Here is a 26,602-nt window from a genome sequence, read left to right on the forward strand (position 1 = left end):
AGAAATCATCATTGCCTCCGATTTGCTTTCGTTCATTTTATAACCTCAGACGGAACCATAACTTTGCAGGCACTGCATGAGTGGGGGAATAGAGAGGATTGGATTTTTTATGAAGAGCAAAACACAACCACTTATTTTAAAGCATATTCAGTTGCATGTTTAGCCTTAAACCCAAACTGATTATTAAAAAAGGAACCTAATCGATCTAATAACATCCTTTCAAGGACCCTGGACAATACACTGGCAAGAGCAATAGGCCTATAATTATCCAAGCTCCCCACTTTTCCTGCCTTGTCCTTGATAACTGGTACCAAAGTGACAGACAACATAGAGTGTGGCAGTAATCCATGTGTCATGAGACCAGTGAGACATAATGGCAAGTAGAACCGCTCTGCTGTTATTTGATCTGAGCCGCTAGCTTTGTTGTCAGATATAGCTGCGTTATAGCTTGGAGGACCTCATTGGCTGTGACACCAATAGCATCACTGTCATGCATAATTCCCACTTCACTCTTAACGCAATTGAATATATCAGAGTAGTGCACACCTCTGCGATATTGTCCACACCAGAGACACCCTCTATGCTGCATGGCAAAGGAGTGTTATTTCTGTTCAGAGCTCTCACCTCCTTCCAGAACCCTGTAGCATTATGGTCAATGAGCTTTTCAGCCATAGAGTCCGCTCTCATCGTCACTTCCTGCTTGCTAACGAAGCGTATTGCATATTTATACTTGGCATTAGTTTGCTTTTTATGGTCCAGGAGAGGTCCCTGTCTGGGCCGACCTTCTAGGACCCAAGCCTTATAGGCCTTTGCCTCTGCATGATGTGCAGCCACATGCTTATTCCAACCAGGCCTAATATTTGTATTATTATTATTAAAAGAAAGAAAAGTCTACTAGCCTCATACCCCCCCCCCCCCCCACAATACATTCATATAGGGTACAATGGTCCTCGTTGTGAGAATTTATATTACAATTGACATTAGAACATAAAATTGCATCATAAGGCAAATATACATCACTCATCATCAGTTCTCTCATAATAAGCCAAGACATCATCATTAGTGAGTTTAGACCAATCTATCTTCCCCTTACTGATGCTATCTACATCTTGGGACAACTCAGGGAGACTGTCCACATCAAGCACTAATATCACAGGCCCATGGTCTGCCTGCATAGAGAGAATTGTATAATAGAGTGAGCATCAGCGGTGCTTATACAGTGGTCAAGCCAAGATGTTGAGTGCCAGGCTTCACTTACAGTACATAAGAAAAGCTATCTGCAGGTAAGAGCACCTGACTGGATAATATGAGGTTATCTTTCTCACAGAAATGGATCATAATGTTTAGCAAACAATGAATGTCTGTCAGAGATGTCTGCATTCAGATCACCACAAACATAAACACTAGTAGAGTGATTATCAGAAATAAAAGAGTTAATAAAAGCTAATCTATTTAAGTATTCATCCTCATTCTGTTGACATTCATATGGTGCAATGTATACACATTGAGTATAGTGAACACTTTGTTCTTGATCCTACACTGCACAGCAATACACCAGTCAGTGTCAAGCCTGACGACATTTATCACAGGGTCCAAGTTTTTGCGCCACAATATAGCCACTCCTCCTGCAATCCTTCCTCTCACTATACCCATCGTGAGGTCAGTTGTGGACTCACCAGCTCCGTGAAAATTGTCATTAAAACAGCTCAACTGTCCCAAGTCCTGCTTGGCTAAAAAAGTTTCTTGTAGGCAATAGTGTTGATACTGGATTTTCAACTTCGATACGATATTTGGAAAAGTATTGACATTTCGATACCATTTTCGATACCACGCAACCACGGCGATTTCTGAGGGTTTAACATGGTAAGTACCGGTACAAATAAAAGCTGTGTAGTATTATGCACTTTCATAGTTTTTAAAATGTTTATTTTTATTATTATTATGCCTATAATTATTATAATAATTATTATTATTTTAGGTTTATAATCCATAGTTACTATATATAATAATATTATTATGCCTATAATTATTATAATAATGATTATTATTTTAGGTTTATAATCCATATAGTATATGGATAATATGTATAATATTATTATTATTATTATTATTATTATTATACATAGTAACTATGTATTATAAACCAGCTAGGCCTACACATAAAAGTAAAGTTGTAAAGCACAACCACAATTTAATTTCTTTCTGACGATAGTCAACCACATCATCTTGGTTTCTATTCCTTATTTATAACTCTAGTTAATGTTCTATTCAGATATTATTCAATGCATCATGGCCAGCATACTCAAAATACTATTATTATTTTAATATTCGGAAATCCCCCCGCGCACGCACACGCACGCACACACACACACACACACACACACACACACACACACACACACACACACTGTGTGTGCTTTGGCAACTGTCCTCTTTGGCTCTCTATGCTGAAGAACTGAGGAGGTGTGTGGAGCAGGAGGTCACTGAACTGAGGAGGAGACATGCTGAGCTGGAGCAGCTCTCACTCACAGAGGATCACATCCATTTTCTACAGCGTTACACCGATCCTCCCTCTCAACCATCAGTGACTCTACACACCCAGTCAGCAGCCATGTCCGTCCTCTGAGACACTTTGAAGATGTGACTGTGGCCGTGTCCAAGATGAGGGACAGACTAGAGGACATTCTCACAGACACAGAGGAAGGGACAAACGCCTCAGACAGAGTGGATGTTTCACTCGGGGTCAATCAATCAATAAATCAACTTTATTTGTTCAGACTCAGGGTCCAATAAACAACAGACAACATAAAACACTACATACAGAGAAGAAACACCCCTAACCCATAAAAACTTAAAAAACATATATATTTTTTTTACAATAAACATTCATACCAGTGCTTCCAAAAAGCAGACCGGTACCTAGTGCTACTGAAGCTGGGGTTATAGCAGCATAATTATGCAGTTTTGAGACTCATTGAGCCGACACATAAATGTATACATTAAGTTTCTCAGTAAGGCATGAACAGTGTATACTCCCACACTGCAGAATAACTCACTTGCACTGCTCCACCTTAGTTTGTTCAATAATATACGCATGCAATCATTATAGGCAACCTGCAGTTTATACATACTTGCTTTCTTAAATTTAACCCACAAGAGGGCGCTCTCATAGTGGCTTCCTGCTTGCTAACGAAGCGGTATTGCATATTTATACCTGGCATTAGTTTGCTTTTTATGGTCCAGGAGAGGTCCCTGTCTGGGCCGACCTTCTAGGACCCAAGCCTTATAGGCCTTTGCCTCTGCATGATGTGCAGCCACAGGTCCAACCAGGCCTAATATTTGTATTATTATTATTATTAAAAGAAAGAAAAGGTCTACTAGCCTCATACCCCCCCCCCCCCACAATACATTCATATAGGGCAGTGATACTCAACCTCAGGCCCGCGGGCCACATCAGGCCCGCGGGACCATTATGACTGGCCCACCAATGAAAATCTAAAAAAAAGAAGAAAAAGAAATCTGGAAAATAAAAAAATAAAAAATAAATCTGAATGAAGTTATCTTTAATTACATTATTATAAGTAATACTATTAGAGTTGTACTATTACTCGAACGAAAATAAAAGCTTGGGGGGGGGGGGGAGATGCAATGCAAATGAAAGACATATACTGTGTATCCCTATTCCCTGACATAATCTTATAGCTAAACGGACAGAATTCTATTTTATTTGAATGATGACACCCAGCTGCCATTAATAGTTGGAAATGGAAATGGAAATGGAAATTGCGGAAATTGCGGAAATTGCGGGAAATTGCGGAAATGGCGGAAATGGTGGAAATGGAAATTGCGGAAATGGAAATTGCGGAAATGGTAATTGCGGAAATTGCGGAAATGGTGGAAATGGAAATTGCGGAAATGGAAATTGAGGAAATTGCGGAAATAGAAATTGAGGAAATTGCGGAAATGGAAATTGCGGAAATTGTAATTGCGGAAATTGCTCTTCACTTATAGCTATCTATTTTCAGGTAGATTGTTTTATTTTACTCAGTCAGCCATATCACTACTCATTTTTTTTCATGAAAAAGGTCATAGCTTTCATTTTGCGAAAATAAAGCAATTAAAAGAGAGAAGTTATCAAGTATCATTAATGTCGTAATTTTATCTACTGGCCCCTGGCCCCTTGCCATTTTTGTAATGTGGCCCACAGGTAAATCTATTTGAGTATCCCTGATATAGGGTACAAAGGTCCTCGTTGTGAGAATTTATATTACAATTGACATTAGAACATAAAATTGCATCATAGGGCAAATATACATCACTCATCATCAGTTCTCTCATAATAAGCCAAGACATCATCATTAGTGAGTTTAGACCAATCTATCTTCCCCTTACTGATGCTATCTACATCTTGGGACAACTCAGGGAGACTGTCCACATCAAGCACTAATATCACAGGCCCATGGTCTGCCTGCATAGATGCCTCATAGTCAATCTGCAAAATTGTATAATAGAGTGAGCATCAGCGGTGCTTATACAGTGGTCAAGCCAAGATGTTGAGTGCCAGGCTTCACTTACAGCATATAAGAAAAGCTATCTGCAGGTAAGAGCACCTGACTGGATAATATGAGGTTTTCCTTCTCACAGAAATGGATCATATGTTTAGCAAACAATGAATGTCTGTCAGAGATGTCTGCATTCAGATCACCACACAAACATAAACACTAGTAGAGTGATTATCAGAAATAAAAGAGTTAATAAAAGCTAATCTATTTAAGTATTCATCCTCATTCTGTTGACATTCATATGGTGCAATGTATACACATTGAGTATAGTGAACACTTTGTTCTTGATCCTACACTGCACAGCAATACACCAGTCAGTGTCAAGCCTGACGACATTTATCACAGGGTCCAAGTTTTTGCGCCACAATATAGCCACTCCTCCTGCAATCCTTCCTCTCACTATACCCATCGTGAGGTCAGTTGTGGACTCACCAGCTCCGTGAAAATTGTCATTAAAACAGCTCAACTGTCCCAAGTCCTGCTTGGCTAAAAAAGTTTCTTGTAGGCAATAGTGTTGATACTGGATTTTCAACTTCGATACGATATTTGGAAAAGTATTGACATTTCGATACCATTTTCGATACCACGCAACCACAGCGATTTCTGAGGGTTTAACATGGTAAGTACCGGTACAAATAAAAGCTGTGCAGTATTATGCACTTTCATAGTTTTTAAAATGTTTATTTTTATTATTATTATGCCTATAATTATTATAATTATTATTATTATTTTAGGTTTATAATCCATAGTTACTATATATAATAATATTATTATGCCTATAATTATTATTATTATTATTATTATTTTAGGTTTATAATCCATATAGTTGCTATGTATAATATTATTATTATTATTATTATTATTATACATAGTAACTATGTATTATAAACCAGCTAGGCCTACACATAAAAGTAAAGTTGTAAAGCACAACCACAATTTAATTTCTTTCTGACGATAGTCCTTATTTATAACTCTAGTTAATGTTCTATTCAGATATTATTCAATGCATCATGGCCAGCATACTCAAACTACTATTATTATTTTAATATTCGGAAATCCCCCCGCGCACGCACACGCACACACACACACACACACACACACACACACACACACTGTGTGTGCTTTGGCAACTGTCCTCTTTGGCTCTCTGTGTTCATCGGATTCTTTATCTTACATAAAGAAATACGAGCGACCTAAAGAAGTTAAGAACACAGCAGGGGGACAGAAGTGACAGAACGAGACAGACTAGTGTACTGAGCGCAGTGAGCGGTGACTGTGAGGCTCAGGAGGGAGGGGGCTGAGGGAGGGGGATGTTTGACTGTGCGCTGGGCACTGGGCTGGAGCATGTCTCAAGTTCCAACGGGAGAACGGAGCGGCACTTAGTATCGATACTTTGGAAAAGTCATATCGAACCATTTATATTTTTCAGAATCTATATTTATCGATATATCGATATTTTCGACAACACTAGTAGGCAAAGGATATCGCATTTTAGCAACAAGTTATCAACATGCAAACGCCTGGCACAGTGTCCTGCACTGTTACCAAGCTGCAGCCCCCGACAGTTATAATATCCAACACGCATAATATTACCTATAGGAGGTGGATGGTCTGGCCATAGCCTCCTTCTGCACACTATTTACATCCACAGTAACAAGCTCCAGATTAGCCCCGTTAGCCCCAGCCCTACGCGGTTCATAATACCGCCGGACAAACGCTCCTTCAGGCCAGAGCTCGGGAGTGTACATTTCACCGACGTCTGTCACTTTAAAAGAGCCGTGGGTTCAGGTTCTGAGTAGAGATGCTCTGAGTGGACGCTGGTACTCGGAGGTAGAGAGGAGTGGACGCTGTGCTATAGCAGTCTCGCGTAAAGATCTCAGCAGAACGGGTGGTGCTGAATGCGCATTTGGATCCAATGATAAATCATGGTCTTTACAGTGTACAGAACCAAATACATTCAGACACAGAAACATTTTTAACTCCCATCCCAGGCTGTATATGTCCTCCAGAGTAGGAGTGTACCTGGACCACAGTGCAGGTACTCTGTCCTTCTACAGTGTGTCTGACACCATGACTGTCCTTCACACATAGTCTGAGTCCACACCACATTCTCACACAACCTCCATGTTGGATTGTGGCTTAATTATGGATCTGGAGCCACTGCTGACTGCTGAGTTGTGTGACCTCAACTAGATCACACTTTTGTTTTGTCTCTCATCAGTTCAGAATCGTTTTTTTTCTCTCAGCCTGCTCTGAGCTGTGTCATATATATGATTAAGTATATAGGATCTTAAAGTGGTTAATCTATTATTATTTTGTATTCATATACACCTTCTTGGCACCATTTGTCTTGTTGTGATGATGTAATCATTTTATGGATTTGATAGTCCATGTGAAATATTGATTTATTGTTTGTAAGCTTCAGCTATAAATATCCAGTGTGTACAGTTTTTTTAAAGTGGTTACAGTGATGTGGACGCAGCGTGACACTGTTGAGCTGATCTGTGTCTCTTCTCTCTCCGTCCATTTATGTATCCTTTCATGAAACGGAACTGATGGTGTAGTGTTCTCGTGCAGTGTAGAGAACTGTCACTAAACACTGAGTTAAACCGTAGCCAATGAAGACAGAGACGAAGTAAGATTTGACCATTTACTGTTGCTCTTCCTCATGAAGACGGTGAAAACTGCAAACATAACAACAATACAAACACTCAGGGTTTGTTCTTAATTGACATCATTTCACAGTAAAAAGAAAACATAACAGGTGAGTAGCTAAATGACCTACACACACCAAGGCAATTAGCAGGATGCCCTACACCTGTGCACTCTAGGCTACTATGCTCTGCAAACAGCAGCAAACATTGTTAAATAAATAACTTTCCTCTTACAAATAAACATGAAGGCCTACACAAATTCACAAAGTTGTACAGAAAGTTAACTGAAATCAACACAACAACTTACGGCATTGCCTCTAAAATGCTTCCAAGTGGGTTAGATGGGATTCTAGGCTCACAGCTATGTACAGCCTGTTGGACGTAGCGCGTGGAAGGAACACATTAGTCCCTCCATCAGGCGCCCCGGCTGGCCAGGGGGAGGCAGTTTAGAGACCAGGATTACAACTGCATGTTTTTTGTGAGGGTACCTACCCTAGGGGAGAACATGAAAACTTCACACAGAAAGGCCCTTTCGCCAACCCTGCCTCGGGGACTTTCTTCTGTTATGGTCAGTAGTTTAACAGGGAGACAGACAGCTTTCTGCTCTGTCAGTAGGTTTTTTGTAGAGCTCAGTATATATAGGTCAACAAATCCACAAAGTTTAGAGAATGCAAGTCGACCCAAACTAGTGAAAATAGCAGATCCACAAGCGCACAATGTGTCACTTCCTGACACTTTGCAAGACTGTAGATCAGCTTTTCTTTTTTTATTATTCATGGCATTTCTTAGATTTGTTGGTTTTTAAAATGTATGAAATGATCACAGCCTGAGCACTGCACACTGTGCAAAGTAGTCCTGTATGTTTTGCACTCCGTCCGTGTGTCCGTGCATGTGTGCAAAATCACACCCATGTGAACCGAGTGGTGCTCTCTCTCTCTCTCTCTCTCTCTCTCTCTCTCTCTCTCTCTCTCTCTCTATCTCTCTCTCTCTCTCTCTCTCTCTCTCTCTCTCTCTCTCTCTCTCTCTCTCATTAGCAGGCAACAGTCTGTCAGCACTGTCTCTCTCTCTCTGTTTCCGCATGGCACAACAGCGCCCCTACTGGTACTCATACTGGTGCTCATTATACATACGTGAACACATATACATACATAGGTGAACAACTGAACACATAGGACGGTGTACACGGGCATTGCTGGTTGTAGGAGTGGTAATAATAATAATAATAATAAAGTTTTTTTTGTATGAGTAACCCCTCCAACTATATAGGCCTATATTTTCCCATTTTCAACTGTTTCATTACATTTTGACACTTGTCTTGGCAATGTAAACGTATGTTTCTCATGATAATAAAGCTCATTTGAATTTAATTTAATTGAAATGTAGTTAATAGTGAACTGCAGACTTCCTGGGAATAAAGTCAAACTGCACGCAGAACTCTTTAAATCCATCCTCCACACTCAAGGGACAAAAACATAATTTTCAAAGTAAAGAAGAGAGCTCTTAAATGTCATAACCGCCTAAAAGAAAGTAACCCAGACACTCCATAACGTAGCCCTCAACCATAGAGAAAATATAGGGATGCCTTAGACAGCTGGTCCAAGGACTAAGGGACTCTGTGTACAAACGCAAGCACAACCACCACACATTGGACTAAAAAAAGCTACTTGACATTCTGGAAAGTGACAGGGAGCGTTGGGCATCCAACCACCATAGTCAAACTAATGATAGAAATAGAATAAGCTATTACACAGTACTGTATGTACAGTATTATTATGTTCGTTCAAGACTGGAACAAAGAAATGGCTGCCGATTCCATGAGAACACCAATGGTTCCAAGAATGTATAGAAACAGTTCTAGTGGAAAAGAGTCCTCAAGTTTCTTTTAGGAAAAAAGACCCCTTGAGATGTGTTTCATGATAAATGCTTTCATGTGATGTATTCCCATGCTTTTGTTCTTGCTTAATGTAAGTCGCTCTGGATTAAGAGCGTCTGCTAAATGCCTAAATTGTAAATTGTAATTGATGTGCCGTCTCGTCTTCGAGGGGCTCCCGACACAGATACAATCATTATTGTACATGTAAACAGTAAAACAAAACAAATCACATACAACATAAATGGTACAAGACAAAAGATACAAGATATAACACATTATGAAAATAGTACGTCCCATACAGTGAGTGCAAAAAATACAATAATGATAATAGTAATATATATTTTTTTATAATGAAATAAAGAAATAAACATGGTGATATAATGACATATTTACCGACAGCGAGAACATACAACTTTAAAGTAAGAGGAGGCGAAGTCATCCCTGAGACGAGCAGAGAAGCGCAGGCAGCGGCATGAGCACACTGCAGGGATCTTCCAACCAGGTATGAGCGCACTAACTGACACACTGACTGACTGACTGACTGACTGACTGACTGACTGACTGACTGACTGACTCACTCACTCACTCACTCAGTTAATTTGTTTACTCTAGCTCTGGACATAATTTAGTTTGACACTTTCTGGAGGAAGGGATTTGCCTACTGGCCAAGCTTTTGTTGCAAGTACAAGTGGGTATAGGCAAATATTCCTCCCCTGCCCGTGTTCAGTGCACAGAGTAGCACTCCATGCCGACACACCGTGAGCTCCAGTCCCTCTTCATCAATATCGCTGGCTGATTTCTTGGAGGTTCTCTAAGGCCGCTGACCTACTGGCCTCCACAAACACCTCTTCCAGAGACCTATGGAATACGGAAGATGAAAACCTTTTCGTATGAGGGTATTGTAGTCCTGCAAATATAATTAGTATTCAATCTTACATGTTTTGTCGTCTTGTGTATATATGTACTGTAGTCCACAAAGCTGGTCATGTCTTTATCCTTAGCGATGAAGACGTGCCATCAAAGATATAGCCTGTTCCTCAGATCTAAAGGAAACTAAAAAAGTACAGTTGACAATAATGCTACAGTGAATCTGAGTTTTCTTAATTGGTGCGTAATATTAGACTTGTTTTCTTAGTAATATATACATGCTGTTACAATACACTCATTTAGAAGTGCATTATTGCAGCAATAATGTTTGCGATTTCCATCCACTGATATCGCAAACCATTGCCGGTGTTGCATGAATGGCGTTCCTCCTTGCAGATGTTTTCCAGCTCGTACTGCACAAAACAAAGAAAAGAAAAACATTCTGGAAGCCACGTTTCACTTTAAAGGTTTTATGACATTAATTTTCATTTACTTTTGTTTTTCTTTTTTCTTTTAGGTTTTATGACCTCAATTACACCCAAAAAAACCTGAACTTTGAACATTCAGTGGATTTTCTGTGGTCTGAAGTTTTCTTTGGGGTTTGGAAGCATTTTGAGCTACAATGAAAACAGGCAACACAGTGAAAACAGTGACATCTGCTGGCAAATCCCATTGACATATATGGGATTTGCAGGCTCTTACATCACAAACTGCCGGCAAATCAGAGCACCTGTTTGAGCCAGAAAACCCCAGATCACAGAAAATCTACTGAATGTTAAAAGTTGATGTTTTTTGGGTGCAATTGAGATTAGAAAACCTAAAAAAAATATGAACAATTCCAAAACCATTTTTTTAATGTCACAATCCCTTTAAGGTGAAGGGGGGGAAAGCGTATTGGACTCCTCATTGCACTGAAGGAAGCATGAGGTCAGTCCGTTGCTCTCCTCATGTTGGCACAGGGAGTGTATATAGCGCCCAGGATTATATTAGACAATTGACACTGGGTGAAAGAAATGGGTTCCAAAAATCTCAATTTCTGTCTGCCTGCCTGCCTGCCCCCCCCCCCCCCCCCCCCCCTCTCTCTCTCTCTCTCTCTCTCTCTCTCTCTCTCTCTCTCTCTCTTCTTTCTTTCTTTCTGTTATGACAGCTAGGGGTCAGTGCAGGCCTGGGAATTGGCTCTGGCAGGCCACATTTGGCCGCCAGTCCACCATTACAGATGCCATTTGAGAACTTCACATGTCCTTTGCCTTTGGCAATTCAGTAGATTGCATTTGTCAGTGCATTGTCAGAAACAGAACAGTTCAGTAGATCAGCGGTCCCCAAACTTTATTGGCCGTGCACACCCTGTTACCTCCTGACCTGGCTGACGCACCCCCCAGCGCTAAGTCTTTGGCCGAATTATTGCAAATAATCATTACCCTTTTCATGTCACGCACCCCCTAGAAGGCGTCCGCGCACCACAAGGGGTGCACACACCACCGTTTGGGAACCCCTGCCTGAGTAGATTGTCAGTGCATTGTCAGACACAGAACAGTTCAGTAGATTGTCAGTGCATTGTCAGACACAGAACAGTTCAGTAGATTGTCAGTGCATTGTCAGACACAGAACAGTTCAGTAGATTGTCAGTGCATTGTCAGACACAGAACAGTTCAGTAGATTGTCAGTGCATTGTCAGACACAGAACAGTTCAGTAGATTGTCAGTGAGTTAGACACAGAACAGTTCAGTAGATTGTCAGTGCATTGTCAGACACAGAACAGTTCAGTAGATTGTCAGTGCATTGTCAGACACAGAACAGTTCAGTAGATTGTCAGTGAGTTGTCAGACACAGAACAGTTCAGTAGATTGTCAGTGCATTGTCAGACACAGAACAGTTCAGTAGATTGTCAGTGCATTGTCAGACACAGAACAGTTCAGTAGATTGTCAGTGCATTGTCAGACACAGAACAGTTCAGTAGATTGTCAGTGCATTGTCAGACACAGAACAGTTCAGTAGATTGTCAGTGCGTTGTCAGACACAGAACAGTTCAGTAGGTTGTCAGTGCATTGTCAGACACAGAACAGTTCAGTAGATTGTCAGTGCATTGTCAGACACAGAACAGTTCAGTAGATTGTCAGTGCGTTGTCAGACACAGAACAGTTCAGTAGATTGTCAGTGCGTTGTCAGACACAGAACAGTTCAGTAGGTTGTCAGTGCATTAAGACACAGAACAGTTCAGTAGATTGTCAGTGCATTGTCAGACACAGAACAGTTCAGTAGATTGTCAGTGCATTGTCAGACACAGAACAGTTCAGTAGATTGTCAGTGCGTTGTCAGACACAGAACAGTTCAGTAGATTGTCAGTGCATTAAGACACAGAACAGTTCAGTAGATTGTCAGTGCATTGTCAGACACAGAACAGTTCAGTAGATTGTCAGTGCGTTGTCAGACACAGAACAGTTCAGTAGATTGTCAGTGCATTGTCAGAAACAGAACATTGTCAGTGAGAAAGGGGGGGCATTTGTTAATTCTATTCAGATTCCTTGAATAGATGGAGTTCCTCTCCTGGACCTTTTTCCACTGACGAAAACTAAACGGAAACTACATGAAAACTAAGCTATGATGACTAAAACGTATTGACGATTTCGTAAAAATAAATAAAAACTGTTAGGAAGGGACTAGTGGACAAGAGATCCACTAGTCATTTATACGTGGTTGCATGCTGAAAATAGCAGATCTACAATGCGTCGCACTGCGACGCTCTACAAGCTCTACAAGCACTGCGACAATCTACAAGCTCACGAGCTTGTAGATCGTCTATTTTCAGCAAGTGTAAAATCAGTCATCAAGGCCCGCCAAAATACATTTTAGTCGACTAAATCAACTGTAGATTTAGACTTGGACTAAAACAAAAAATAGAAATGTGCCGTCAAAAACAACACTGCTGGACTCAGTAGCAAAGCAGTAGAATTGGCATTAGGCTATTCAAAGAATAAAACCTGCAGCATTTTCAGAAAACCTTCAGGGAAAGATCAGGAAAGCGTGCAGAGTTGGAACATCTCATCTGTATGTATGCCATGCATAGGCTATCATTTTTGCTTGTCCACATGACCAGATTGTATGCTAGGTTACTGATTACACCCGAGGCTCAAAGTCCTGCCAGTGGCATGCAGCTTTCACCCTGCTCCTACTGTGCCACACAGGACTGCCGGCAAGGTAAATACCAAGCATTGTTTTCACCTGCATATCTTTTTTTTTTTTTTGGACAGCAGTATTACAAAGCGTACATTATTTCAAACTTAATTTATTGTGTTTCTCTTTTGGCAGCGAAACACAAGTAAAAAATGAAATGTATGAAAAACTAACCACATCAAGGCTTGACAGCAGAGAACTTTACAATTACGATTAAATCCATCTAACTCTACAAAATATAAAGGCTTCACATAATTCAACACGGTTTAGTCCATAAGTTAATGCACAGATCTTTATGTACATGTAGAGACATGCTCATCGTGCTCATGACTATCATTTATTACATATCTATATCTACTCCTGTACGGTGAAGGCCTTTGGAGGCAACCAGTGCCCTTTAACACCGTTTTTACAAGCACATTATTAAGATGTGTTGTGTACTTATGTAGACCCTCACCGCAAAGGGGTGCAGTACTTAGTTTAGACAGTACGTAGTTTAGACTAGTCATTTGGTTAGACCAGTCATTAGTCCTACAACTACAACCTGTCTCAAACCCTCACCCTAAACCTAACCTCCCACGGGGCAGCACACCTAAAGCTAACCTTAACCCATGTCTAACCAATGACTAGTCTAAACTAAGTACCCCCACAAGTGCCCTCCTCACATGCTCTCTCTCTCTCTCTCTCTCTCTCTCTCTCTCTCTCTCTCTCTCTCTCTCTCTCTCTCTCTCTCTCTCATAGATAAGATATACATACTGACATACTGTAACGTTTCGTGCAAAGAGCTGGACTCGAACCCCGGTCCAGGAGAGCTGTCTGTCTGTCTGTCTGTCTGTCTGTCTGTCTGTCTGTCTGTCTGTCTGTCTGTCTGTCTGTCTGTCTGCCTGCCTGCCTGCCTGCCTGCCTGCTTGCCTGCCTGCCATATATGGCCTACTTGTGCGCAAGTACTGCTACTAACTAATGTCTATTACAACTGCTGTTCTAAATCCTTTAGACCCGTTATTGACATTATACCAACTTTGAGACGTACCTTAGTTACATCACCATCAACAGCCAATGAGGGACCACCATTATTACCCCGACATACATACATGTATACCCAGACGATCACTAAACGTACATTAGTTACATCATCACCGACATTTGGTGGACAACACCGACTTACATACCCAGCCGATCGCATTACTTGCTTGCCGCAAGTAAATATTAGGACAAATAAGTACAAGTATGCAAAGTGCATTTGTAACTAACGTGACTGCATTTGACAGATCTGGTGCATCTCCGTCTTCCTGTGTCTTCTGACCACATCCACACGGTGACATCATGAGCGTTGACACCAAGGAGGCGGGGCCACGAGAGCCTTGCTGCTCCAAGCTCAAGGTCAGCACCTTTCATCACCGTGTAAAAACATCAAATACTTTGGCATCACCGTGTATAAACTTCAAACACTTTGTCCTCACTGTGTTTAAACATCAAACACTTTGTCATCACCGTGTAAAACATCAAACACTTTGTCATCACCGTGTAAAAACATCAAACACTTTGTCCTCACTGTGTTTAAACATCAAACACTTTGGCATCACCGTGTAAAACATCAAACACTTTGTCATCACCGTGTAAAAACATCAAACACTTTGTCCTCACCGTGTTTAAACATCAAACACTTTGTCCTTACCGTGTTTAAAAATCAAACACTTTGTCCTCACTGTGTTTAAACATCAAACACTTTGTCATCACCGTGTAAAACAGAAAAACACAATGTCATCACTGTGTAAAACATAATCAAAGGCTACGTAGGCCTGGGCTATACAGTATAATGGATCTTTTTCAAAAATGTACACTTATGAGGTGCCAAATACTATATGCCTATCCACTTTGTCATCACCTGCATGTATAAACATGTGTATGTCCAACCAGGGAAACTCCCCCCTGTCAGGCGTAAAGGAGCAACTTGGACACTGGGGTGTGTAGAGCCCAGAATCACATTAGATGATTGACACAGGGGTGAAAAATGGGTTACAAAATCGTGGGATAAAACAAATATATAAAATAAAAAAATAACAAAACATGTGTATGTGTGCGTGCGTGCGTGCGTGCGTGTGTGCATGTCTGTGCGTGTGTTCTGCAGATATTCATCGCGTCGATGTGTTACCTGTACTTTGCCAAGTCCTTTGGGGACGCCTACATGAAGAGCTCCATCATCCAGATTGAAAGGAGGTTTGGGATTCCCAGCTCACTCATAGGAGTCATCAATGGAAGCTTTGAGATGGGTACGTTTACATTACGTTTAGATTACGTTTACATTATGGGTATACGTTTAGCCAGGCCATGCAGAACTTGTTTCACCCGAGACTGCATGTGTCGCGGTCACATTTTAGTGGGTATACCCTTTAATGTTTTGTTTCCTATACATTAAGTTTTTTAACTATTATTTCGAAACGTTTTCAAAGAAACGTTCCCAAAGAAAAGGGGCAACATTTTTCATTAATTGATTTAGAACAAATTCAATGATTTTGTTCAGTAATTTCATGAAGAAATATAGAAGAAAAATATAAGAAATTCCATAAATTAGAAAACATTTTTTTAAGAAGTAGTGAAAATAGCCGATCTACAAGCTTTTAGACCTGCTTATTATCACTAGTTTGGGTCCCAGGCACAATCAAGTCTCTCTTTTGGGGCACAGTCTAAAAAGGTGGTTTTCAACCCTTTTCATATCGCAGCGATATGAGCTTGTAGATCTGCTATTTTCAATAGATTTTGTACACGTTTTGAACTTGTGAAATGGGACACTCTGCAATATGAGTACTTTAAGTACATTTTGATGCAGATTCTTTCGTACTTTTATTCAAGTACATTTTCAATTCCGTACTTTTATTTGTAACAAAGTAGTAATAAATTGCAGTATTGGTACTTTTACCACTGCATTCATAGTAGGATAAAAACAATTATTAAAAAAAAACTATTTGATGTGCACATCAGTTATAGTAGGCCTACACAATATGTATTTACATACACATTGGATTTTGATCTTCGAAATTCTAAATATTATCCAAATAGGCTATAAGCAGGTGAACACTATTTGATATTGTTGTTTTTTAATTAATACAAAACAAAGATCTATTACATTTTGGTGGGTTTCTCTTTTCCTCTCTTTTTTATTGGGAGCACCAGTGCTACCAAGTAAGTAAATAATTTAATTGATTTATTGATTGATTGATCTGACTGGTATCCATCCATCCATCCATCCATCCATCCAGTCGTTCATCCATCCATCCATCCATCCATCCATCCATCCATCCATCCATCCATCCATTCACTCACTCACTCACTCACTCACTCACTCACTCAATCACTCACTTACCCATCCATCCATCCATCCATCCATTCATTCATCCATCCATTCATTCATAAATCATCTATCCATCTCTCCCAGGCAACCTGTTAGTAATAGCCTTTGTGAGCTACTTTGGGGGTAAGCTCCATCGCCCCAGGCTGATCGCGGCTGGATGTCTGGTCATGGCTGCCGGGGCCTTCTGCAGTGCCCTGCCTCACTTCTTCATGGAACGGTCAGTAAACACACACTTCCATTTATAATATTTACTATGCTTTTATACCAGTCATTCTCAAAGGCTTTCGTTTCAAGGACCCCTGCCTAGACCATCTCATAACTTCAAAAGGCCATTAAACACTCCATGGCTGCAAATGCCGCACGTCAAAACAGCCCACCCTCATAATTGTCAATTTATATTCCCCACAGTTTGCGTTCGATAAATTGATAAAAAAATTATTTATGTGCATTCTCAAATGATGTTGCTCCCTGCAGTGTGCAGCACTGCGACACTTCCGGTCGGTCCGATATGTTTTTCTTCATACATTTTTAGAAAGTTTGAGCAAATCTTTTACCACAAACTGTAAAAGTAAAGGGTTTTCCCCGTGTGACCTATAGCCTCGGTCCCAGGCTTACTTATCTGCGAAAAGAAAAGCCTGGACACAACGTAAGGCAGTGAAGCTTCGGTGGATGTATCGTCCGGAACATCCGTCAGATGTATTTCCCCCAGATACGATATTTTCCAGACACAATAACAACACTTGTTTGTTTCGTGGAGAATGTGAACTGATTTGTAAAGCATTCAATGTCATTTCCTTGGGCGATACTTCCGCTAAAATCCTGCAACTTCCGCCCGCAAACAAATGATAGCCTCTACAGCGTAGGTTGCCCAGGGTGCGTGTGCTTTCAGATATTGACCAACCTTTGTTTTACCTCAAAATTTTATAGTTACTTTTCCACGACTGATATTGTGATCATGTGTCATTCATGACCAGTGTTGGGCAATATTACTTAGGAGAGTAATATCTTTACATTACTTATTACTTGGAATCAAGAGTAATACTGTTACATATTACTTTATATTACTTTTCAACCGGGCCCCTTCCACCCGCAAAAAGAACACAATCTGTTTAGCCAGCTCCTTTTACAACTGAATCCAATTCAGTCTCCAATCAGCCAAACTGAATAATTGCAGGATATAAAACAAAAATTGTCAACAGTCTCTCATCAGCCTTTTTATGCTGCATATTCCACATTTGGGATTCAACAACATCAACTATACTGAACTGCACACACATGGCTGCAGCATCTCAAAACGGACAGTATGGCCTATATATTGTATACATAAATAACAGACAATAAAATAAAGCAACAGTCTCTGACCTTTTTGAGGCAGCCTCTCAAGACAGACTGTTGACTCACGTCCAATTCAAAGGAAAAAGAGGGCGCTGCTATTTGCCGATGGGTTCTCAGATTGGAGGCAGCCTAACATTGGACCTCAAAGTTCATTTTTCCAATGCCAGATCGGTTGCGCAAAGGCCCACCCGGCAGCACTGTTTAATGCAATTTATTAGTGCATCATTGCATGTATAAGTATTTTTGTTGACAAAGTTGTAACTGTCAACAGTATAGCCTAGGCCTATATCCATAACATAAGCAAGCAGAAAGTAGAAGGCGTAGCCTATCTGTGTATCAGATTGTGAAAATATTATAATAACAATAATAATAATAATAAAATTATTGAAAGAGAGAACTAGTGTATTGTCTGCTAGCGTGATGCTTGCTCATTTTATGGATATACTATACTGTTGACTTTTACAACTTTGTCATGAGTAATTCAACAAAAAATACGTATTAAACACACACACAAATACATTGCATTAAACAGTGCAGACTCAGGGCGCCGGGCGGACCATGATGGATCTGATTAAATGAGGCCGTGTCAACTGTTCATGAGGGACGGGTTAACCTCTCGTCTACAACAATACACCCAGCGACGAGACAATTCTTCAGATAGTCTCCATTTATGTCCTGGCGTTTCAAATCCAGTCTGTTTTGCCTGCACGGGGGGGAGCTCTGTGTTTCTCGTGCGTCTTTAAACAGATGCCTCAACACGTTTAGATAAAGTGTTTTTTTTTTTGCACAAGCAAAGTTTACAACGGACATTAATATACTTGGCATCTTTGACAGACAAGAATGCAAAATAATACAGATACATTTCTCTGTCATGGTCTCTGTCTGTCCCTGTTGTTTTTTGGAAGTGAAGCGAGTCTGAGACGAGACCCCAGACGCATACGCTACGTCCTAACTGTGCGCAGGCTGTGCAGGCCAACAAAAACAGATCTACAAGCTACAACGCACGTCTGTTTTTACCCGTTGATAGCTTGTAGATCTGTTCTATTTTTGCATGCCATGCAACAACCATCTACTATGAGTGCATAACCGAACGAATGATACAAAACAAATGACGCTCATTTGTAAGTGAAAGTAAGGAGTAACAAAGCGTGTTTTGGCGGAGTAAATAGTTACTATATTACTATTTCTGCAGAGTAATTCGTTATACTACTCGTTACTGGAAAAATAAATAATATTACAGTAATATGTAACTATAGTAAGTCGTTACTGCCCAACACTGTTCATGACAGGTGACGATCATGTGTTTGTCATGACTGTCTCCATGTCTCAGGTACACGTATGAGAGCAGTGTGACACACAGTGCACACGCCAACGCCACAGACACGGGACCCTGCATGACCAGCATAGAGCCGGAGGAGCTGCCGTCTGCAGGACACCATAAAGCAGGTGACACTACAGACACACCATAAAGCAGGTGACACTACAGACACACCATAAAGCAGGTGACACTACAGACACACCATAATTCAGGTGACACTACAGACACACCATAAAGCAGGTGACACTACAGACACAACATGAAGCAGGTGACACTACAGACACACCATAAAGCAGGTGACACTACAGACACACCATAAAGCAGGTGACACTACAGACACACCATAAAGCAGGTGACACTACAGACACACCATAAAGCAGGTGGCACTACAGACACACCATAAAGCAGGTGACACTACAGACACACCATAAAGCAGGTGACACTACAGACACACTGCAGGACATCCGTAAAGCAGGTGGCGTGACGGCAGCATTCTTTTGGATCATATTCTGTGCAGGGTTATTATAGTTTTTTTCAGTTTGTCATTTTGTTTTGTCAGTTTAAATTGTAAAGGCTTAGTGTTAGTTGTAACACTAGTGTTACAACTAAGTGTAGTGTAGTGTAGTGTATTTGTTTTCAGTGTTTGTTTGTTTATTTGTTTGTTTGTTAATTTGTTTCATTTCTGTAATATTGATTAGCCAGGGGCGAGATTCAACAAGGTCAGAAAAGAAAATTACCACAAAAAAAGCAAGATGTGCCTGGGCCATGGCTCAGTGGTCCAGGCCAGGCACCTTGGCTGGTAATCCAGTCTGGCAGTGTGGCTGCGGGTTCGACTCCCGATCCCGACGGCCTTTACTGCATGTCACCCCCCCCATCTCTCTCCCCATTTCCTGTCAGCCTATACTGTCTATCCCTCCATAAAAAAAATAAAAAATAAAAGGTGAATAAAAAGCAAGATCTACAAGTTCATGGCTCATAACGTGTCGCATTGTGCTGTGAGCTATAGTAGATTTAGTAGACGTGTTTTGATATACCAAGAACATATTTCTTTGTGATTTAACTGAGATCTTCCAATACTTTTTTGGTTAATTCCTCAGTTTTAGTTTATACATTTAGTCCAGGCAAAGTAGCATTTCCAGACAGACTAATTAAAATAGATTTTTTTTTCACCATAGATCATCTCTATGATCATAGATCATAGATCATCTCTATGTCTAGAACAACATACTAAAAGTCCTAAGAAATCCTAGATGCGGAAATATGTTTAATTCTCATCAATTCAAGATGTGTGCTAATACCTCGAGAAAACTAAACACCCTAATGGGCTTTTTTTTCCTTTTGTCCTATCACAATGAAACTTTCCACAATGAATCTTAACATGAAAACTAAACTTTTTTTGTATTACAAGTTTCTCTGAAACTTAATTTGAATATGCAAATTAGCTTAATATATATTGAATATGCCCACATTTGCATATCACGGAAATTACTTTTCCCCAAAATGTATAATATTTACATTGTTGTTTGTTAATGATATTAAACACACTGATCAGACTTTCATGAACCATTTCATCGAAATATTGTGACTTCATAGAATATGTATGACATAAATCCGTCATATCTTCCTCCAACCATCTTACTGCTAATGGTTGATGGCAATGCTGCTTTTGGACTGGCCTCTAAACTGAAACCTGCCGGGCTTGGTTGTACCTACCGGGGGCATAACCCCCACCGGTATAGTCCTCAGGGTCACAGAGGCCAGGTGACCTACCTCTGGGAGGACATCCCCTGGCTGCAGCAGTGTCTCAGTCCATCCCAGTCTTCTTGTTCCTGTACTCTGCAGACGCGCCTGAAGCTGTTGCAGGCCATCTCCCACCTCCAGGTAGACTCCATCACACATCTCCCACCTCCAGGTAGACTCCATCACACAGCTCTCCCACCTCCAGGTAGACTCCATCACACATCTCCCACCTCCAGGTAGACTCCATCACACATCTCCCACCTCCAGGTAGACTCCATCACACATCTCCCACCTCCAGGTAGACTCCATCACACATCTCCCACCTCCAGGTAGACTCCACCACACAGCTCTGTCTCCTCCAGGTAGACTCCATCACACAGCTCTCCCACCTCCAGGTAGACTCCATCACACAGCTCTCCCACCTCCAGGTAGACTCCATCACACAGCTCTGTCACCTCCAGGTAGACTCCATCACACAGCTCTCCCGCCTCCAGGTAGACTCCATCACACAGCTCTGTCACCTCCAGGTAGACTCCATCACACAGCTCTGTCACCTCCAGGTAGACTCCATCACACAGCTCTGTCACCTCCAGGTAGACTCCATCACACAGCTCTCCCACCTCCAGGTAGACTCCATCACACATCTCCCACCTCCAGGTAGACTCCATCACACAGCTCTGTCTCCTCCAGGTAGACTCCATCACACAGCTCTCCCACCTCCAGGTAGACTCCATCACACAGCTCTCCCACCTCCAGGTAGACTCCATGACACAGCTCTGTCACCTCCAGGTAGACTACATCACACAGCTCTGTCTCCTCATCACACAGCTCTGTCGCTACAATTATGTTGTGTGTTTCCTACTCCTTAAAGGTTTCACATGTGACCTTAATTCATTTATCTTTAATGTCACAATGACACAATCCCTTTAATGTTTTGCAAATGCATCTATCCATTCATCTTCATCCGCTCATCCGAAGTCGGGTTGCAGAGAGTTCCAGACTTCTCTTTCCTGGGCCACGTTAGCAGGGGAACCTCCCCTGTTGTTGCTACCTTGTCGTGGTGGGGAGGCTTGTGTGCCTCTGTGACCCTGAGGACTATACCGGTGGGGGTTATGCCCCCGGTAGGTACAACCAAGCCCAGCAGGTTTCAGGTTAGAGGCCAGTCCAAAAGCAGCATTGCCATCAACCATCAGCAGTAGGATGGTTGGAGGAAGATTTGACGGATTTATGCATTTGTCATACATATGAATGGTGTTTTTGATGTTATTCTATGAAGTCACAATATTTCGATGAAATGGTTCATGAAAGTCTGATCAGTGTTGTCACGGGGCAACCCGTGCCCTATAGACACTAGAAGACTCCACAATATAAAACTGGTCATGACAAACACACACTGCCCAGATGCTTCCATTAATTGACTGTCATCAAGCTCCTTGGAGGGGTGGCCATGTGTAGCATCATATACCCTTATCTGTGTTGCCTAATTCTATTGTAATTGTTTTGTGTGATGTGATGCCTTGGAAAACATTCAGACTCTAAATGTGTAATTGTATAGTTGGTCTAACTCATGGGTCATGGTTTACCTGGTTTGAGTAGATTGGTCCAATTACTAATCATTGTGGGTGGGTCTCACCTGGTATATAAGGGAGGCTGGAAATGTTGAGGGGATTTTGCTCAGTTGGCTTGAGACAGCAAAGAGACAACACCAAGGGAGAGCTGCCAGGGTCTTCAGGGAAGGCATAGCCTGTTTTCAGTGTCTTTAGTTCTTGTTTTGTTGTTTTTGTCTTTGTTAGTTATCCAGTGTTTATTTATTACTTTTGGTTTTTTAGTGTATCGTGGCCAGTATCATTCGTGCAGTATTTTGTTTTGCCTCAGACCCGGGCTGTGACAATCCGTCATATGGGCTGTTCATCAGTTTTGGAGGTAAATAAATACAACAAAAGATGTACATTCTTGGACTGTGTCGATTCTTGGAGCCTTGGCCGTTCGGGCAACTTTACATGTGGTGGCAGCGGAAAAAGAAGAAAAGACAGTTCAGAATGCCTACAAATCGACATCACCAGCAGCAGCAAGCCATACTCTTGGAGGAAGAGGGTGCCACAGGGGGAGCTGTCGAGGACGGTATCCAGCCTAAGGTGGACACAGCCACTTTCCAAGAGGCAAGCTTTGCCAATTACATCAAGCTGGTGGAGCCATTTCATCAGTTCCAGAGGGACAAGGGTACAGAGAAGGTGAAGGAGAGGCAGCAGCTCAGTGGCCTCAACCTCCGGATGGCCCAGCGCCAGTGGACATGGAGGCACAGCCAATGCACCCGCTGGGGAAGCAGTGTCTACTACTGGTGCACTTGTGGGGTGAGAACTTTGGTGGTCTTCTTTCGAGGACGCCACAGGGGGCGTCATCTGAAGGGGGGGGAAATGTCACGGGGCAACCCGTGCCCTATAGACACTAGAAGACTCCACAATATAAAACTGGTCATGACAAACACACACTGCCCAGATGCTTCCATTAATTGACTGTCATCAAGCTCCTTGGAGGGGTGGCCATGTGTAGCATCATATACCCTTATCTGTCATGGTTTACCTGGTTTGAGTAGATTGGTCCAATTACTAATCATTGTGGGTGGGTCTCACCTGGTATATAAGGGAGGCTGGAAATGTTGAGGGGATTTTGCTCAGTTGGCTTGAGACAGCAAAGAGACAACACCAAGGGAGAGCTGCCAGGGTCTTCAGGGAAGGCATAGCCTGTTTTCAGTGTCTTTAGTTCTTGGTTTGTTGTTTTTGTCTTTGTTAGTTATCCAGTGTTTATTTATTACTTTTGGTTTTTTAAAGTGTATCGTGGCCAGTATCATTCGTGCAGTATTTTGTTTTGCCTCAGACCCGGGCTGTGACAATCCGTCATATGGGCTGTTCATCAGTTTTGGAGGTAAATAAATACAACAAAAGATGTACATTCTTGGACTGTGTCGATTCTTGGAGCCTTGGCCGTTCGGGCAACTTTACAAGTGTGTTTGATATCATTAACAAACAACAATGTAAATATTATACATTTTGGGGAAAAGTAATTTTCGTGATATGCAAATGTGGGCATATTCAATATATATTAAGCTAATTTGAATATTCAAATTAAGTTTCAGAGAAACTTGTTATACAAAAAAGTTTAGTTTTCATGTTAAGATTCATTGTGGAAAGTTTCATTGTGATAGGACAAAAGAAAAAAAAAGCCCATTAGGGTGTTTAGTTTTCTCGAGGTATTAGCACACATCTTGAATTTATGAGAATTAAACATATTTACGCATCTTATTGCGTTATTCTAGACACCTCATAGAAATGATATCTGTTGAAAAAAAAACAATTTTAATTAGTCTGATTTTTGGGTCTAAAATGGGCTAGATTGCCTGGACTAATTGCGATCTTGAAAATATGTAAAACGAGAGACGGCGAGATCAATTCGTGGCGGCGACGAATCGTTGCGACGTATTGTTGAATCGTTGCGACCTATTGTTTTACGCCATGGCATATTCTTCATTACGCCATGGCTTATTCTTCAATATGTCGCAGCGTAAACAATTAGCCGCGGCGAGAGGGATACGCCAGACGTAATATGGACTTGCCGTGGCAAGAACGGAATACGCCATGGCAAGAACGGAATACGCCATGGCTTATTTTTAAATACGTCGCAGCGTAATAGGAGTTATAGGCAGTGCCGTTTCTACGGGGGGGCACTAGGGGGCACTGCCCCCCCAGATAGACTTTGTGCCCCCCCAGTCCAGAACCCTACCCCACCATTATTTTTAATGTTTTACAGGTTTAAAATATATATAATGTGTTATTTTCATGTTCTTTGTGTTTATAATACATTTACATTTTGTAATGAATTAATAGTAATAAAAATGCAATAATAAAAAGTACACTGGCAGTGGCACCTAGTCGGATTCGTTTTGATGCAGCGCACCAAAAGCTACGTCATTACCTGTGTTGCCACGCAGGGCGGGTCAATTCAAATATTTTCAGACTTCAGTCACAGACTCACAGTGAAAACAAACCCAAACTGAATCATGGATATTAGGAACTGGCTCAAAGCCAAAACACCAAACCCTAACCCGCCACCAGCACCTTCAGAAAGGCAGACTGAAGCCACCGCTATCGCTATGTCGGTAATGTCGCCTGTTGTTAAAATTACGGGGAGTTGTTCGAGCACCGCCACCGAGGCAGAGGCAGAGCCGGAGCCGGGGCAGCAAGCCCCTACTGCTGCAGCAACTTCCACAGCCGGTCGCAGCAGCTCAACGTTCGGACCTCCACCACCACCGCATGCTTCTCCACCAGAGGATCTTGGTTCTGACACACCGAATCAGGTGAAACGGGAGAAATACCCAAGTAAACTTTACAGTGGCAACTGTGGCAAAAAACGCTCGTTTGTGAGTACATGGTTTCAGGGCAGGGACTGGCTAGAATACAGCGTGCAGGCAAATGCTGCATTTTGTTTCCCATGCAGGAAATTCCGTGCAGCATGTAGTGGCAGTGTTGACACTACTTTCACGTTGAAAGGATTTAGTAATTGGAAGCATGCAACAGAAACAAACAAGGGCTTAAATAAGCATGCGCTCTCCAAAGAGCATTTGACGTGTGCCGACATTTGGAGGGAGAGAGACAAGCGCACTCAGACTGACACTGCAGTCTCAACGCTGGTGAATACTGAACAGTTGGATAGAAACCGATTCTACATGTCGTCCCTCATAGACATAATCGTATTTCTGGCATCAAATCAGTTGCCTTTGAGGGGAACACTGGATGCATTCAAGGATATGTCAGAAGGGGGCAGTGGACTGTTCCTTTCCCTTTTTCAATACACGCTCGAAAATAACACCAAGCTCGCCAAAGTAATGACGCATATTCCACGCAATGCAACTTATACAAGTCCTGCCATTCAAAATCAAATAATAGAAGCAATGAGCAGCGTGATAACAGAAGCCATTGTAAAGGACATAGGCACGCATTGGTTCACAATCAAAGTGGATGGCACTCGTGACCCCACGGGCTGTGAGAACGTTTCCATAGTGGTGCGTTATATATCAGAGGAAAGTAAAGAAGTGACAGAGCGCCTACTTACTATGGCAACCACACAAGTCGGCGACGCCGCAACACTCACTGACACAATATTACAAGAACTCGCAAAAGTTGGGCTCAGCTCTGATAAAATATTGAGTCAGTGTTATGATGGCGCTTCCGTCATGTCAGGGAAGCATGGAGGGGTCCAAAAACTACTGCAGAATAAACTTGGCCGCGAAATTCCCTACGTCCATTGTTTCAATCACCAGCTTCACCTTGTTGTTATCCATGCGCTGTCAGCAGAGGGGGAAATCGGCGACTTCTTTGATGTTTGTGGCATGCTGTTTAATTTCTTCAGAAAGCCCACTGTTGCTGTTCACTACAAAGGTGATACCCTGAAGCGCCTCTTGGATCAGCGCTGGACAGGCCATCTGGCCACGGTCTCAGTGATCCTTAAAAACATGGAGGATATCACTGCAGTACTGTCTGAGGTAAACAACACCCGGGCCTACGGTTCGGATGTTAGAGTGGAGTCAGTTGGACTTCTTCACCATGTGCAAGAACCGAACTTTGTGTTTATTGGGCATGCAGTGCAGAAGATATTACTGCTGCTGGACGCACCAAACCAACAGCTACAAGCTGAGGGAATGGACCTCCTCACGGGAGTAAAACTTGTGCGCAGTGCAAC

General features: G+C 41.8%; 2 protein-coding genes across 2 annotated transcripts in view; both read left to right on the top strand.

The window, feature by feature from the left end:
• Positions 1-26,602, top strand: part of LOC308318779 (uncharacterized protein) — a gene marked incomplete at its 5' end in the record, with an annotated part of 473,522 nt that overhangs the window by 169,190 nt on the left and 277,730 nt on the right. The gene's annotated exons all lie outside the window — the stretch shown is intronic.
• Positions 14,451-26,602, top strand: part of LOC308317926 (uncharacterized protein) — a gene marked incomplete at both ends in the record, with an annotated part of 34,002 nt that continues 21,850 nt past the window's right edge. Inside the window, 10 exons of the mRNA XM_080767272.1 lie at positions 14,451-14,507; positions 15,256-15,397; positions 16,561-16,693; positions 19,142-19,234; positions 20,869-21,010; positions 21,199-21,495; positions 21,527-21,658; positions 22,882-23,220; positions 25,081-25,220; positions 26,273-26,405. Coding sequence (XP_080623398.1) covers positions 14,451-14,507; positions 15,256-15,397; positions 16,561-16,693; positions 19,142-19,234; positions 20,869-21,010; positions 21,199-21,495; positions 21,527-21,658; positions 22,882-23,220; positions 25,081-25,220; positions 26,273-26,405 — 1,608 coding nt within the window. The remainder of the gene's footprint in view (positions 14,508-15,255; positions 15,398-16,560; positions 16,694-19,141; positions 19,235-20,868; positions 21,011-21,198; positions 21,496-21,526; positions 21,659-22,881; positions 23,221-25,080; positions 25,221-26,272; positions 26,406-26,602) is intronic.

The sequence above is a fragment of the Protomyctophum bolini genome, assembly GCF_963924005.1.
Source record: "Protomyctophum bolini genome assembly, chromosome: 7".
Taxonomy (NCBI): domain Eukaryota; kingdom Metazoa; phylum Chordata; class Actinopteri; order Myctophiformes; family Myctophidae; genus Protomyctophum; species Protomyctophum bolini.